The 15,253-nt window shown below is 43.6% G+C and overlaps 1 protein-coding gene across 4 annotated transcripts in view; it reads left to right on the top strand.

Moving 5' to 3' along the window:
* Positions 1-15,253, top strand: part of TBCK (TBC1 domain containing kinase) — a 536,201-nt gene that overhangs the window by 9,135 nt on the left and 511,813 nt on the right. For all 4 annotated transcript variants that reach the window (XM_073571832.1, XM_073571833.1, XM_073571835.1 and 1 more), the window contains exon 2: positions 4,833-5,064. In XM_073571832.1, the coding sequence (XP_073427933.1) occupies positions 4,872-5,064 (193 nt within the window). In that variant the 5' untranslated portion in view covers positions 4,833-4,871. The remainder of the gene's footprint in view (positions 1-4,832; positions 5,065-15,253) is intronic.

Here is a 15,253-nt window from a genome sequence, read left to right as displayed (position 1 = left end):
GAAAATGTGTTGCAAATTCTTAGTAGTAAAGCTCCTCCTCTAGACTAGTTCATACTAGGTGTGCGTCTTCCAAGCATCTCACAGCTGCCTGCTACTCAGAAGAGGAAGACTGTAAGAAGTATTATCCTTTCAACAAACTTTGCATCAGTTAACTGTGAGTACATGAGGAATAATAACAGTATTACTGACCACTATATCAGTTGTACGACCTGGCAATAATTTTGTACAATTGTTTTTAGGAAAAACAACTGTCATTTGGATTGTGAATGCAGAATTAAAAACCTGAGTGTCAAAGAAGCATCACATTAAATCACCTGTATTTGAACATTTCACCATCACTCAAGATAGAAAACATTATGTCTGTCAGTGTATGACAAATGATCCAGACGAAAACAAATGCTGTGAAGCCAAGATGAGTGCATATTCAGGCAAAGATAAAAATGCTCCTACCAGAGCTTCTAATCTAAAGAGACTTTACAGCACTTTCATCCAGAAGTACTGAAAGCAGTGGATGAGAGAGACTGCATCCAAACCAATAAACCAGTGCCCAGCTCTTCCAGCCAAACAAAGGAGCAGAGAACTTTGCAGCCATCAGTTGCAAGATATTTTGTCAGTGACAAAGTTACTGTGACAATGACAGTAGATACATTTAAAAAAACAGATCATAGAGCTTGTTGTAAAGGATAAGGATAGTGTGCCTATTTCATTATTTTCACGACCAGCTTTTATGTGTCTGAATGGGGAAATGGCCCGCAAGCTTGGTGTTTCTCTGGAGAGAGAGAGAGTATTAGAAAATTAGTAATCGAAGAAGCTTTTAAACAAAAGGAAGAACTTAAAAAAACTCTCAAGGGACGCTTTCTGTTTCTTAAAATGGATGCCTGCACACGTCACAGAGTGAACTATTTTGCCATCAATGTCCGATTTGTTTGTGACAAAAATGAAATAGTTACCAAGACATTGGCAGTAAAAGACACCAAAGCTCATCACACCAGTGAGTTTCTCCAGGTCTTGGTGGAAAAGGTTCTGCAAGACTATGAACTTAAAAAAGAGCAAGTTGTTTCTGTCGTAACTGACAATGCTTCAAATATGATAAGTACTATTAAGCTAATGAATGAGAGTAATGATGGTGACCAGCAGCTAGAAGAACATTCTGGGTCCACAGACACAGAAATGTTTGAAATAGAGGAACACAGTATTGTAACTGAGGAGCAAACTGAAGTTGCTTCAGATGAACAGCAACATGATAGTTTAGATGATCTTGTTGAAACTGTGTCAATATGTTCTTTCATTCATCACATGCACTGTGTTGTGCATACGCTACAGCTGGCTATAAGAGACAGTCTGCAAGAAGGACATGCTGCTGCACTGATTGGCAAGGTGAGAAAATTGGTTACTGTTGCCAGAACCCCTAAAGTTGACTCAATTTTGAAGAGATGTGCTGGAAAAGGGGCAATTATTGATCAAGCCACACGATGGGGCAGTACTTAATGATTCAGCGCTTGGTTGAACTGAAAACCTTTCTTGTAGACATGGCTAACCCTCAACTGACGCTAAATGAAAGTCAGTGGAATCAGGTGACTGAGCTGGAAAAATTGCTAGAGCACCCATTTACAGTGACTAAAAAATTACAAGCAGAGGACTTAACTCCAGGTATTTTCTTAAAGGAGTGGAAGAACCTGATGTTTCGCCTGTCCCAAAGAGGAGGGTTAATTGCAAGTGGCATTGCTACATCAATGAAACGGAGAGAGGAGCTACTATTACAAAATAACATTCTTTTGGCAGCTGTTTATGTAGACCCAATGCATTGGATTCTTCTAGATGACCAACAGCTAAGTAAAGGAAAAGAAGCTCTGTTTGAAATAGCAGTAAGGATGAAAGGGTTGCAGAACAGTCAGGAGGAACAAGAAGAATTTGGTCGTCCTGCCACATCTTCACCCTCATCATCAACTGATGAAGAATTTAATTTCGAAAAATATTTGGATCACAAGGACCGTGCAAAGCGTTCCCGCATAGAAGAAGAGTCATCCCCATCAAGGAACACAGCCAGTACATTTCAGCAGAATTTTTCATGTGCACTAAAAGAAATTGAGAAATTTGACCGTTCATCAAAAATAACAGTGCAGCAAGCGATTCCTCTGTATCCTGACATTGTCAGAGATGTTGCCTGAGTGGTTACTGCTTTGCCACCAACACAAGTTAGTGTAGAGAGGTTGTTCTCTTCTCTCAAAATAATTAGATCAGATTTGAGGGCATCCATGAAGGAGGATCTGACAGAGGCAATACTTTTTCTGAGGACAAATTTATAGATTTCTTCTTATTACCTGCATAAAAGTGTTTATTGCATATTTACTTACAGTTTATAAAAGTTTATAAAAGTTATTTGCTATATTCTAATTGTATTCTAATAAATGTAGTTTTTGCTCTAAGTGGTCTGATTACTTATATGATGGTGAGAAACTGAATAAGCACGATGTTTAATATTTTACAACAGTAAATTTGTTGTTATGAATTGGCCATTTATGAAGGAGTCGAAGTCGGAGCCTGATAAAATCCAGGAGTCGGAGTCGCAACTGTGGCTTACCGACTCCACAGCCCTGGCTAATGCTGCGGTTTTTACCGCGGCGGAATCACTTTGCGGTAAAAAACGCAGCAGGGTCATTAATTTCAAGGAATCGCAGCGATCCCGCACCCATAGGAATGCATTGTTCTGCTTTCTTTCCGCATGTGGCTGTGCACACCATGCGAACAGTAAGCAGAACATTTGCGGATGGTACCCACGGTCCGGAGGAGAGGAGACTGTCCTCCGGGCTTTGGGTACCATATCCCTGTAAAAAATAGAATTTTAAAATAAAAAATATAGTTGTTCTCACCTTCTGACGTCCCGCCTCTCTCCACACTCCCGGTCCCAGTAAGCCTTTGCGAGCGATGACGTCCGTTCTCGCGGGATCGCAAAGTCTCGCGGTCATTCGTGCGACGTCATCGCGAATGACCGCGAGATGTTGCGATCCCGCGAGAACGGAAGTCACCGCGGTAATTGTCGCAAAGGATTACTGGGACCGGGAGAGAGGCGGGAAGGCTGCGCGGGACGTCGGAAGGTGAGAATAACAATATATATTTTTTTTTTTAATTATTATTATGTTTTACATTCTATCTTTTACTATTGATGCCGCATAGGCAGCCTCAATAGTAAAAAGTTTGACGAGTGTGACCAACCTGTCAGTCAGTTCTCCAAGCGATGCTACAGATCGCTCGGAAAACGCTAGCAATTCTGCAAGCTAATTGCGCTTGCAAAATGCTAGTTTTTCCGCGGGAAAATCGCGGGAATTTAAAATGCGATTTTTTTTTTTTTTTTTTTTTTTTTTTTTTTCTCTTCCCCCCCCCCCCGCGGAATGGAATTCCGGAATTCTCGCGGTAATTTCCGCGAGCGTTCCGGTACGTGTGATCCCAGCCTAAAAGGGAGGAAATCTGTGATGGTCCACTGGAATGATCAGTTAGAGGAGGCCTTTACAAAGTTAAAAGGGGTACTGTTTGGTACACCTGTCCTGATCACTCCAAATTTCTAGAAGGAGTTCGTTGTGCAGACGGATGTCTCTTGAGATAGGGCTCGGTGCCGTGCTGTCTCAGGAGGTGAACGGGGAAGAGCATCCCGTTAGTTTCCTTTGCTGGAAGCTTACTCCAGCTGAAACCAGGTACAGTATTGTGGAGAGAGAGTGCCTGGCCATCAAGTTGGCACTGGAGTCATTGCGCTACTATTTGCTGGGGAGAACATTTCGGTTGGTGACAGATCATTCCCCTCTTACGTGGATTAGTCAAGCTAAGGAGAGGAATGCCCAAGTCACCAGGTGGTTCCTGACCCTGCAAAATTTTAAATTTTCAGTAGAACATCGGGCAGGCAGACTACAGGGGAATGCAGATGCACTGTCCAGAGTTCACTGTATGTCATGTGTCCACCCCCTTAGAGTTGAACATAGGAGGGAGGTATGTGGTACAGTAAAGGGTGTTTTACTGGATGAGATATACATTTCTCCCAGCAGATTAATGTTTGGCCGGGTATTTCCCTAAAGACAGGACCTGTGATGATGTCATGGTCACGTGATTAGCCCATGTGATGTCTACCTCACTTGTGGGAGGGGTTATGGGCTATGTAATGTTGGTTGGCTGGACGTAGCCTGGACTTGTATACAGGATCCCCGTGCTGCAGGACTATAGCAGCAAGACTCTCAAACAACCCTGGGAATGGCACCTTGTGGATGCCGCGGACCTGGCAGCCGCTTGGTTAAAGGGGTTGTCCGGGCTTTTCACATAATCTCGGTGCATATCTGGGATGACAATAAGTAATTTACCTTCTTTAAGCCCATCCCGTTCAAGGGGTGAGTCTAGGACCAGTGGTTCTCCAAGCTGGAGTATATTTATGGTTTTCCTTACTTTCTGTTAAACCTGCTGTTTGCAATGTGACCTTAAACCACTGAAATTGGACTGTAAGCCTGTGTGTTGCCTCATTACTGCAGCCCTGCCATTACCTACCAGAGCGAATCCCTACACACCCTTTTAGTAAACTCCTTTAGGAAGTGAAAGGTTTAAAAAGTTTTTCACCTGGATGTAAACAAGAATGCTTCTACTTACTGATCCTAATGGAGATCTGTGTCATTGTGTGAAAGTGACACCCAGAGTACAGGAGAAAATGCTCTCCACTCTCCTACAATGATAAATCCACTGTTTTGATAGGGTGCATCACATACGCTGCAATCTTCTGTGTCTGTGAGTACGTGCATATGGCAATGGCAGCCATACAGCATTGTCTTCCTAATTTATGCTCTGTCTTGTGTTTGCAGTTCATTCTCCGGCAAGTCGCCGACAGCTCTCCCTCCATCATGGCTTCTCTCAGGGACGCAGGACTAGGAGCTTTCACGTTTTTCGCGTCAGCCCTCCCTCACGATGTATGTGGAAGTAATGGTCTCCCTCTTACTCCAAACTCTATAAAAATCCTGGGCCGCTTTCAAATTCTCAAGACCATCGTCCACCCCCGACTCTGCCAATATGTGGATATCACCCGGGGCAAACATGGTAAGGAGACCTTGCACCCTAATGTGATTATTTAAAAAAAAAACCTTGAATTATATCATAGAATGGTAGTTGTAGGGGACCTCAAGGGTCATGATGTCCAACCCCTGCTCAGTGCAGGATTCACTAAACCATTCCAGACATATATCTGTCCAGCCTGTGTTTGAAGACTTCCATTGAAGGAGAACTCACCACTTCTCGTGGCAGCCAGTTCCACTCATTGATCACCCACTCTGTAAAAAAGTTTTTTCTAATATCTAATCTGTGTCTCCTCCCATTCACTTTCATTACATTGCTTCTTGTGTTTCATGTGCAAATGATAATAAGGATGATCCCTCTACACTGTTCCAGCCCTTGGGATATTTGTAGACAGCTATTAAGTCTTCTCTTAGTTTGCAAGCTAAACATTCCCAGATCCTTTAACTGTTCCTCGTGGGACATAGTTTGCCGTCCGCTCACCATCCTGGTAGCTATTCTCTGAACTTAAACAATGAAAAAATGTATTTTTTGTCACAAATCTGCTGCATATTTTACCTTTGACTCTCAGTGATTCTGCAGCAATTTCTTGCATTGTGAATTCGGCTTATAAATTATCAGTTCTATCATGGTAGTTAGACATCGTCTGTGTATTAACAGGGTTGCTGGGCCCCGTCATTGGGACAAGTTGTTTCTTCTACAAAGCCATTTTGCCTTAGCGAGGGCAATTAGATACAAGGATAGGGTGGGGAATGCTGTGTTTTTTTTTTTTTTTTTTTTTTTGTCACCTAAAACTGCCTCTACAAATTGTCTTTTATGGGATGTGGATCTATCAGAAGAGGTCAATTAGTCACAGAAGGAATTGGTAATGGATTTTTAAAAATTGATGTGAAAAACAATACAATAGAGTTATGCCATAAGCTGGAGGATGCAGATCACTGTAATACCTCAATGTAAGACGCTAGGAGGGTAGCCACTCAATTTGACAATGGATGTTGCAGTAAAGAAATATGTAGAGGAATTAGTTTTCCATTGCACATTAAGGGTATGTGAAGATGGTGCGAATTCTGCTGCGGATCCGCTGCAGATCCGCAAGCAGAGTACAGTACAATGTTATCCAATGGCTTTTAAAAACCGCAGTGCACATGCTGCAGATTTTTCCGCGCGGATTTAAATCCACAGCATGTCAATTCTTTTTGCGGATTCCACTGTGGTTTGACACCTGTTCCATTGTCCAGATGTCAAAACGCAGGAGAAATCCGCAGTTAAACCACAGGTCATTTTACCTGCGGATTTACCTGCAAATCCACACGGAAAAATCAGCAGCTGAATCTGCACTCACCCTAATGCGTATTAGGGTGTGTGCACACGTTGCGGATTAGTCCTGCAGATTTTTCTGCAGAGAATCCGCCTCTCTCGGCAGAAACCGCAGGAGGGGGGAGAGAGAGAGAGAGAGGTTTTTTTTTTGTGATGTCCTGGAAACTGCAGCTGCGGAACCGCAAAAAAGAAGTAACATGCTGCGGAAAATAAACCGCAGAAAATCTGCGCGGAATTTTCCGCAGCATGTGCACAGCGGATTTGGTTTTCCATAGGTTTACATGGTACTCTAAACCGCATACAAACTGTTGCGGATTCTGCTGCGGAATTTTCTGCGCGGATTTGTCTAAATTCACAGGTCAAAAGATCAGGGGATTTTCTGCGGATTAGCCTGCGGTTTTCCCCTGCGGTTTGACACCTGTCATGGAGCAGGTGCCAAACTGCTGCACAATCCGCACAAAGAAGTGACATGCTGTGGATTTAAAACCGCAGCAAATCCGCGCGGAAAATTCCGCACCGTATGCACTGCGGTTTTTGATTTACATAGATTATAATGGTACTGTACACCGCAGCAGAAACTGCAGGGCCAAATCCGCTGTGGATCCGCAGCAGAATCCGCAACGTGTGCACATACCCTTATAGTGGCCGTGGTGACATAGTGAATGAATCGGAGTATTTTATTATGGGAGCTTTAATTTATCACCTCATTATCAAACCCAATATGGAAACAAGCTCTTGTGTGTGTGTGTGTGTGTGTGTGTGTGTGTATCAAGCCCCTCCCTGCATTATGATGTCATAATGGTTGCCATGGCGACACTGATGTCATAATGGTTGCCATGGTGACTGTTATGTCATAATGGTTGCCATGGTGACGGTGATGTCATGACGTTGCCATGGCGACGATGATGTCATAATGGTTGCCATGGTGAAGGTGATGTCATAAGACGTTGCCATGGCGACGATGTCATAATGGTTGCCATGGCGAAGATGATGTCATAGGTTGCCATCACGACAGTGATATAAAGGTTGCCATGGCGAAGATGATGTCATAATAGGTTGCCATGTGATTAGCTGCATCAGTCGCATTGTTACTTACAGCATTAGGCTGTGTGCACACGCTGCGGATTTTGCTGCGGTTCCGCAGCGGTTTTGGCCGCTGCGGACCCGCAGCAGTTTTTGCTGCGGTGTACAGTACCATGATTCCCTATGGGAATCAAAAACCGCAGTGCAGACGGTGCGGAATTTTCCGCGCGGATTATCTGCGGTTTTCAATCCGCAGAAAGAATTGACATGTCAATTCTTTCTGCGGATTCTCATCTCCTCCATTGAGGAGATGAAAAACCGCAGGGCAAAACCGCAGAGCAATCCGCAGGTAAAACCGCAGGTCTTTTGACCTGCGGTTTCACCTGCGGATTTTACAAAATCCGCGTGGATGAATCCGCACATAATCCGCAGCGTGTGCACACAGCCTAAGACTTCAGACAATATCGTGCCTTCTTTGTACCAACTAAAGTGCTTTCACATTCAGTGGTAACTTACCTTTTAGGTATAATTCTATTGTTTCTAGTAGTAATGTAACTAATACTTAGGCTGTGTTCACATGTTGCGTTTTTTTTTGCGGATTTACAAAAAAAAAAAAATCTGCTCAAACGCTTAAAAGAAGCTTCCCATTCATTTTAATGCATTTTGCACTTTTTGTGCATATTGATGCGTTTTTTTTTCGCGAAAAAAACGCTTTGCGGTAAAAAACGCAGCATGCTCGTTAATTTCGTGGAAAATTCCGCATTTATAGCTATTTTCTATGTGTCTGGGGACGCGTGGAAAAAACCTGTATAAAAATGCGCGTTTTTTGCGCAAAAACCATGCAGAAAACGCGCTGAAAAAAACATGCATTTTCTGGGAAGGAGTCCTGTTTTTATGCAGAAATTTTCTGCATACGTGTGCACATAGCCTTATACCAAAACTAGTGAAGTCTTTAGTTCACATTTTATACTCCCAGATATGTAGTTTGTCCCACCTTCTCCTGGTGTCGGACTTTTCTCCTATGAGTGTATGCCTGTCAATAATACATGTTTGATGTGAGTTTTGTGATCTCAGGCAGCTCCTTCACTAGATTGCATGCATCATCATTTCATGGTCAGGATACTGTAAGGCAGTGACCCCTGTTCAGCGCCCCCCTAGCTGTGTGTGCTCCTAAAGGCCCCGTCTCACTAAGCGATCTCGGTAGCGAGATCGCTGCTGAGTCACAACTTTTGTGAAGTAACAGCGATCTCACCAGCGAGATCGCTGTGTGTGACAGCGATCAGCGAGCGGCCCCCCTGCCGGTATCGCTGATCGCTGGAAGAAACCTCTGGACATTTCTTTGGTCGCTGGTCTCCCGCTGGTCTCACGCATCGCTGTGTGTGACAGGCGGGAGACCAGCGATCAGGTGTAAAAAATAATAAAAAAAATAATATAGTTATTCTCCCCTTCCGACGTCCCGTTCAGCCATCCTGCCTCTCTCCACGCTCCGGTCCCAGTGATCCTTTGCACGAATGACCGCGAGACTTTGTTATCCCTCGAGACCGTGACATCTCGCGGTCATTCGTGCAAAGGATCACTGGGACTGGAGCGTGGAGAGAGGCGGGATGGCTGAACGGGACGTCGGAAGGTGAGAATAACTATATTTTTTATTTTGATTCTATTTTTTACAGCGATGGCAAGCGATGCCGGGCGCTTGGCATCGCTGTGCTGATCGCTGGTGAAGCTGTCTGTGTGACAGCTCACCAGCGATCACATAGAAACTTATTAGCGATCCTGACACCTTGGTGTCGGGATCGCTGGTAAGTCGCTTAGTGTGACGGGGCCTTTAAGATATGCATGTAGGCGTCTCCTTGATTGTGATGGGAAAACAGTGAACGGCATGGTTGTAAATGGCCGGTATGTATCACAGAGATGAGTGGCCCTGTGATGGAAGTCTGTGCATGTTTTGCTTAGCAGATCTACTGCTGAGGGTTTTGCTATACATTGGTCTCACCAAGTCACCTGGAAGCCGCCCAGTCACCTACATACCCACCCAAGGGGGTGTGTGTCTGAACACCCAAGATGAAACCTGTGTATGGTTGTATGTTTGAGGACCTGTGGTGATGTCACGATCATCTCACTAGCCATGTGATTGGTACCTGGGTGTGGCTACACCTATGTAAGAGAGAGTCAGAGTGGTCTGTGAATAAGGTCCTGGAAGGTCTATGTGTTGGACTTCCTGAAGAGCACGTGGAAATTCGCTGGACCTGGTAGAGTCTGTGTCGGCTCTGCATAGGGGAACTACTGCCCTGCTGTGGGTCTGGAACTGTTAGGTGGCCTAGTGAGCAGGGCATTGTCCAGAACGGTGATCCCAGTGCAACCGCTTCCCTGACAAACCATGAGTGATACTGACCGGGGTCAGTAAGAGACTGTGTTTATGTTGTAAAGCTGAATGTTTAACGGACGTTGTATCGGCGGCTACATGCTATTAAGTTCATGAAGAGCGGTTTATGCTGTAGTTTAATAAACCGGATGAACTGTTTAACCCTGAGTGTCCCAGTTTATGCCTCAATGACCGGCCAAGCAAGTAAATTCCCATCCACTCATATGGTGGATCGCAATACGTACATATATCCAAAAGAACAACTGTTAACAATAATGTTTCGGTCAGACCCCGTTTACAGCCATGACACATGCAGCTGTGGCACCGAACAGCTGATCATCGGGAGCGCTCCAGGTGTCCGGGTTCCCGATGCAGCTTCTTTTTTAAGCGCTATAGCTTGCTGAATAAGAGGGGAGTCGACGATGTTCACTCATCTCTAGAGATGGGCTAACCCGAACAATAAAGTCCGGCGTCCATACCGAACACCTACTGTTCGGGCATGGTGTCCTCCCAACACAGACTTCATCAGGAAGTGAACATGACAGCGTGGCAAACACTGGATGTTCGGTTCCCCCATTCAAGTGAATGGGGTCCGGGTACTGTTCTGGTTAAACATTTTGTAACTGTTTGGTCGAACCCAACAGACTCGAACATCCAGGTGTCTGGCCATCTCTACTCATCTCTACCATAAAATCCTCATGGAAACCACACCGTAGCATATCCAAGCAAAATTACATGGTATGGGCTATTAGTTATGTGCGGCCAAAAAGAGTCATGGACAATGAGGGGATAAATTGCTAAACTTAGCCATAGCACCACAAAGAAAAAAACTACGATCAGTAATCCCAAAAAATGTTTTTTCAAAAATACAAAAAAATCTTTATTCAATATAACAGGGGTACATGGAGGTATAGGTGGGGGAAACACATAAAACATGCACATGCGAGCAAGGGTTGCACACTGAAAGGGTATGCAATGTATAAACTCAGATCATAAGCATAGTATAACCCATATCCTATTGCACATTTCCAAATAGCCTAGATAAAGACAAGTATCCTGTGTATATATGCATATAGGTGAACATAGTTCATCAACAAGTGTTGTACCTGTTCCGATGGTTGGGAACGTGACACCGTGCGCCCTCCCCGACGCGCGTTTCAGCCAGCAAAGCTTTTGTCAAGGAGTAATGAGAAGCAAAAGGGTACAAGTTTAAAAAGGGGCCTCCCACCAATGGAGGTGCAGCGTCCACTGTATGTGACGTATACGTTACTTTAACAAAATGCCCGACATCATCAAGAGCGCAGCATCTACTGATTGTGATGCATGCATCGTCACGGTAACCAGGGTGCTTGGCGGCTTCGGCATCACGTGTCGTGTTACTTTCATGATCATATGAGCGCCCACATTGATAACAGGAGAGATGCCAAAAGCCAACCCAAGACTAGGGTACCCTACAAATAACAACATGACTGGAGAAAAGATATGTTAAATATTTTAAAAATGGGTGTGAATTGATAAACCCCAAAACATACATAATTATTATATCATTGTCAAAGTGTATAATGTACCAATCCTCATATCACACTGGTTGTGTTACATGACAAAAAAGAGATTAACTACAAATCTCCGCCGGCAATAAATAAATTTGACCAATATATCATAAGTAAACATCACTGTACGTGTAAAATAACATATCGGCCAAATGTCTTTGCGTCATCGGAGATGAGCACATACCTTATGCTAGATATATAAATTGAACAAGAATAGAACAATACACTGTTCAAAAAATAAAGTGAACACTTAAACAACATAATCTAACACCAAGTAAATCAAACTTCTGTGAAATCAAACTGTCCACTTAGGAAGCAACACTGACAATCCATTTCACATGCTGTTGTGCAAATGGAATAGGCAACAGATGGAAATTTTTGGCAATTATCAAGACACACTCAATAAAGGAGTGGTTCTGCAGGTTGGGACCACAGACCACATCTCGGTAGCAATGCTTTCTGGCTGATGTTTTTGTCACTTTTGAATGTTGGTTGTGCTTTCACACTCATGGTAGCATGAGACGGATTCTACAACCCACACAAGTGGCTCAGGTAGTGCAGCTCATCCAGGATGGCACATCAATGCGAGCTGTGGCAAGAAGGTGTGCTGTGTCTGTCAGTGTAGTGTCCAGAGGCTGAAGGAGATGTGGAGGGAGCCATAGGAGGGCAACAACCCAGCAGCAGGACTGCTACCTCAGTCGTTGTGCAAGGAGGAAAAGGAGAAGCACTGCCAGAGCCCTGAAAAATGACCTACAGCAGGCCACAAATGTGCATGTGTCTGCACAAATGGTTAGAAACAGACTCCACGAGGATGGTCTGAGTTCCTGACGTCCACAGATAGGGGTTGTGCACACAGCCCAACACCGTGCAGGACAAATGGCATTTGCCAGAGAACACAGTGTTTGGCAGATTTGACATTGACGCCCTGTGCTCTTCACAGATGAGAGCAGGTTCATACTGAGCATTTGTGATAGACATGGCGGAGAATGTTCTGCTGCCTGCAGCATCCTCCAGCATGACTGGTTTGGCAGTGGGTCAGTAATGGTGTGAGGAGGCATTTGTTTGAAAGGCACCACAGCCCTCCATGTGCTAGCCAGAGGTACCCTGGCTGCATTAGGTACCAGGATGAGATCTTCAGACCCATTTTCAAACCACATGCAGGTGCACTGGGCTCTGAGTTCCTTCTGATGCATGACAATGCTAAACCTCATGTGGCTGTGGTGTGTCAGCAGTTCCTGCATGATGAAGGCATTGATGCTATGGACTGGCCTACGCTTTCCTCAGACCTGTCTGAATTCAATTGAGCACATCTGAGACATCATGACTCATTCATCCACCAACGCCACTGCGCACCACAGACTGTCCAGGAGTTGTCTTTTACTTTAATCCAGGTCTGGGAGGAGATCCCTCAGGAGAACATCCGCTGCCTCATCAGGACCATGCCCAGACATTGAAAGGAGGTCGTACAGGCATGTGGAGGCCACACACACAAATGAGCATTATTTCCTTGTCTTGAGGCATTTCCACTGAAGTTGGATCAGCCTGTAATTTGATTTTCCTCTTTCATTTTGAGTATCATTCCAAATCCAGACCTCCATGAAATATTAATTTTGATTTACATTGATCATTTTTATGTTTTTTCTTTCTCAATGCATTCCACTATGTAATGAATAAAGATTTATAACTGGAATATTTCTTTCAGTGACATCTAGGATGTGGTATTTTAGTGTTTCCTTTATTTTTTTTGAGCAGTGTATAATGCACAGATGAAAATCATGTATAGGTCGTCATTGATATCCATGGACTGCTGCAAAAGAATTATTACACATATCCAAAGGTGGGAGCTAAATAATACATAAAAACGGAAACCTCAATAAAACAAGATGATTAAAAGAAAAAAGTATATGCAAGTATAGCCGTAGATGTTCTAAAAATGGAATATAACTGATGCGCTCATTGAGATCCTTAGGATGAACCGTGTCCAGAGTCCAGATCCACCTGGTTTCGCGTTGGGCCAGCCTTTGGCTTATGTTCCGTTTGCGATTACCAGGGTCTATTACATCAATCCCTCTCACCCTAAGTACAGAACTATCACAGTTGTGATGCATTTTGAAATGGCGTGGCAAGGTCCTGAATGTTGATGCGTCTTCATGCCTGACCGCCACCTCAATCCCCAATACATGCTCACAAACATGTATTTTAAGTTGACGTGTGGCCAAACCCATGTGGATGAAATTACACGGACACACAGCAAAATAAATTACAAATCTGGAAGTACACGTGATGTGCATCCTAATGTCATATGTACTAGTGCCAGATGAGTTGAAAAATGAATTGGTTTAGTCCACATTGGGGGATACGACGCTCCGGCCACAAGGCACTCATCCACACCCAGTGGCAACGCCATCAAGAAATGTGGACCTGGACTCACACTGATTGTCCCATAAATTCCTGGAACGTCTAATAGTAACACTAGGCGTATCCGGAAGAAGTTGTTTAAAAATGGGGTCAGTTTGAAGGATAGACCATGCTTTCTGGAGACATCCCTTCATTCGTGAAAATTGCATGTGATAATTCGCAATAAATGTGTACATCAGGATTGTACAGCAAGGACTAACGTGTATAATATTTTGCTCTATGAATAGCCCTCTTTATTACACGTCTGCTGTAACATCTTTTGCGGAATCTGCAGAGGAGGCGTGTAATATGTTAGTGGATGTTTCTTTTCTATATATGGTGGTCTGTATGACACCATTGGTATCCCTCCACACAGTTACATCCAGGAAATCAACTCTAGCCACATCACATTGGTATGTGATGCGGATATTTTTACTCTCTACATGATCTGTAATTTCAATCCATTCTGAGCTGGTGGGTTGAGACTTGCTGTTGTTTGTCATCCATACCCATCACTAAGCACGAGATAGGGTTCTTGGTCTTCTTGCCTCTATTTTAGCACCCAGAGACATACAGCAGCAGCATAAAGGACAATACACAGCAGTAGTGATAAGTGAGATATGAATCCAGCTCTTGTGTGAGGTAAAAGAATTGCTAGAAAGTTCATCACAATCTTTCTGGGTCTCCCTCTGCTTTTCTTCTCTCCCTGTTCCTCTCTACTCTTCCCCTGTCCCCTCTTCATAGAGTATAATGAGTCTTGTCACATGACACCACAAGAAGTCTTGCTCAGAGTAGATGGATTTGAATTTTTTTTTTCTCAGAGTGGATTGTGAGGCAGGGAGAGTGGAAGAAACATCTTGTAAGTGGGGAAGGAAATAGATTTCTCTGGTAAGATATATTACAAAGATTCTTAGATGAGCTTATACTAATGATTTATGCAGAATTTGTTGAAGGTATGTTTTCCTTTTAACCAATTCCATTTACCCCCATCTCCTGACTCCTGACCAGGGACATTTTGGGGTTTTTATTGTACGTGCATTTTTAATGGGCTTAATAAATTTTCTGTTTTGGATATTCAAATTATTTTTTCCCTTTTTTCATGATACATAGGGCTTAATTTTTGTGTAATATTTTTCTTAAAGTCGAATGGAAATATAGAAATAAATGGGGATTACATTGCTATTTTTCACTATTTTATTTTTTTTTATAATCCCTGTCAAAGATCGCAACTTGGGAGGTCACACAGATCCCACTCTTTGGAACGAAAAGCTCTCTGCTGCCCCCTATTGTCCGAACAATTGTGCAGTTGACTGACAATTACCGGGGGAAACTGACGGTGAGCATATGGTATATACACCTCTGATTCCAACGCATGGATTAAATGTATATACCCCTGATTCGATCACTGTGAACTCCATGATAACCCCAGACTAATCGCTGCCACCACCAGTCGTGTTTTATACATGCTGGCTGAAGGCCTAGTTCTGGTTCTAGTAGCGTATGGCTTCAGGGTGCGGGATACAGAACTATTACATTTTATATTTAATCCCAAATGATATGCAGTGTT

The sequence above is a fragment of the Dendrobates tinctorius genome, unplaced genomic scaffold (genome assembly GCF_039654945.1).
Source record: "Dendrobates tinctorius isolate UK_male_01 unplaced genomic scaffold, ASM3965494v1 ptg000030l, whole genome shotgun sequence".
Lineage (NCBI taxonomy): Eukaryota > Metazoa > Chordata > Amphibia > Anura > Dendrobatidae > Dendrobates > Dendrobates tinctorius.
Note: the sequence above shows the minus strand (reverse complement) of the source record. Positions and strands in the feature narration are given on the sequence as shown.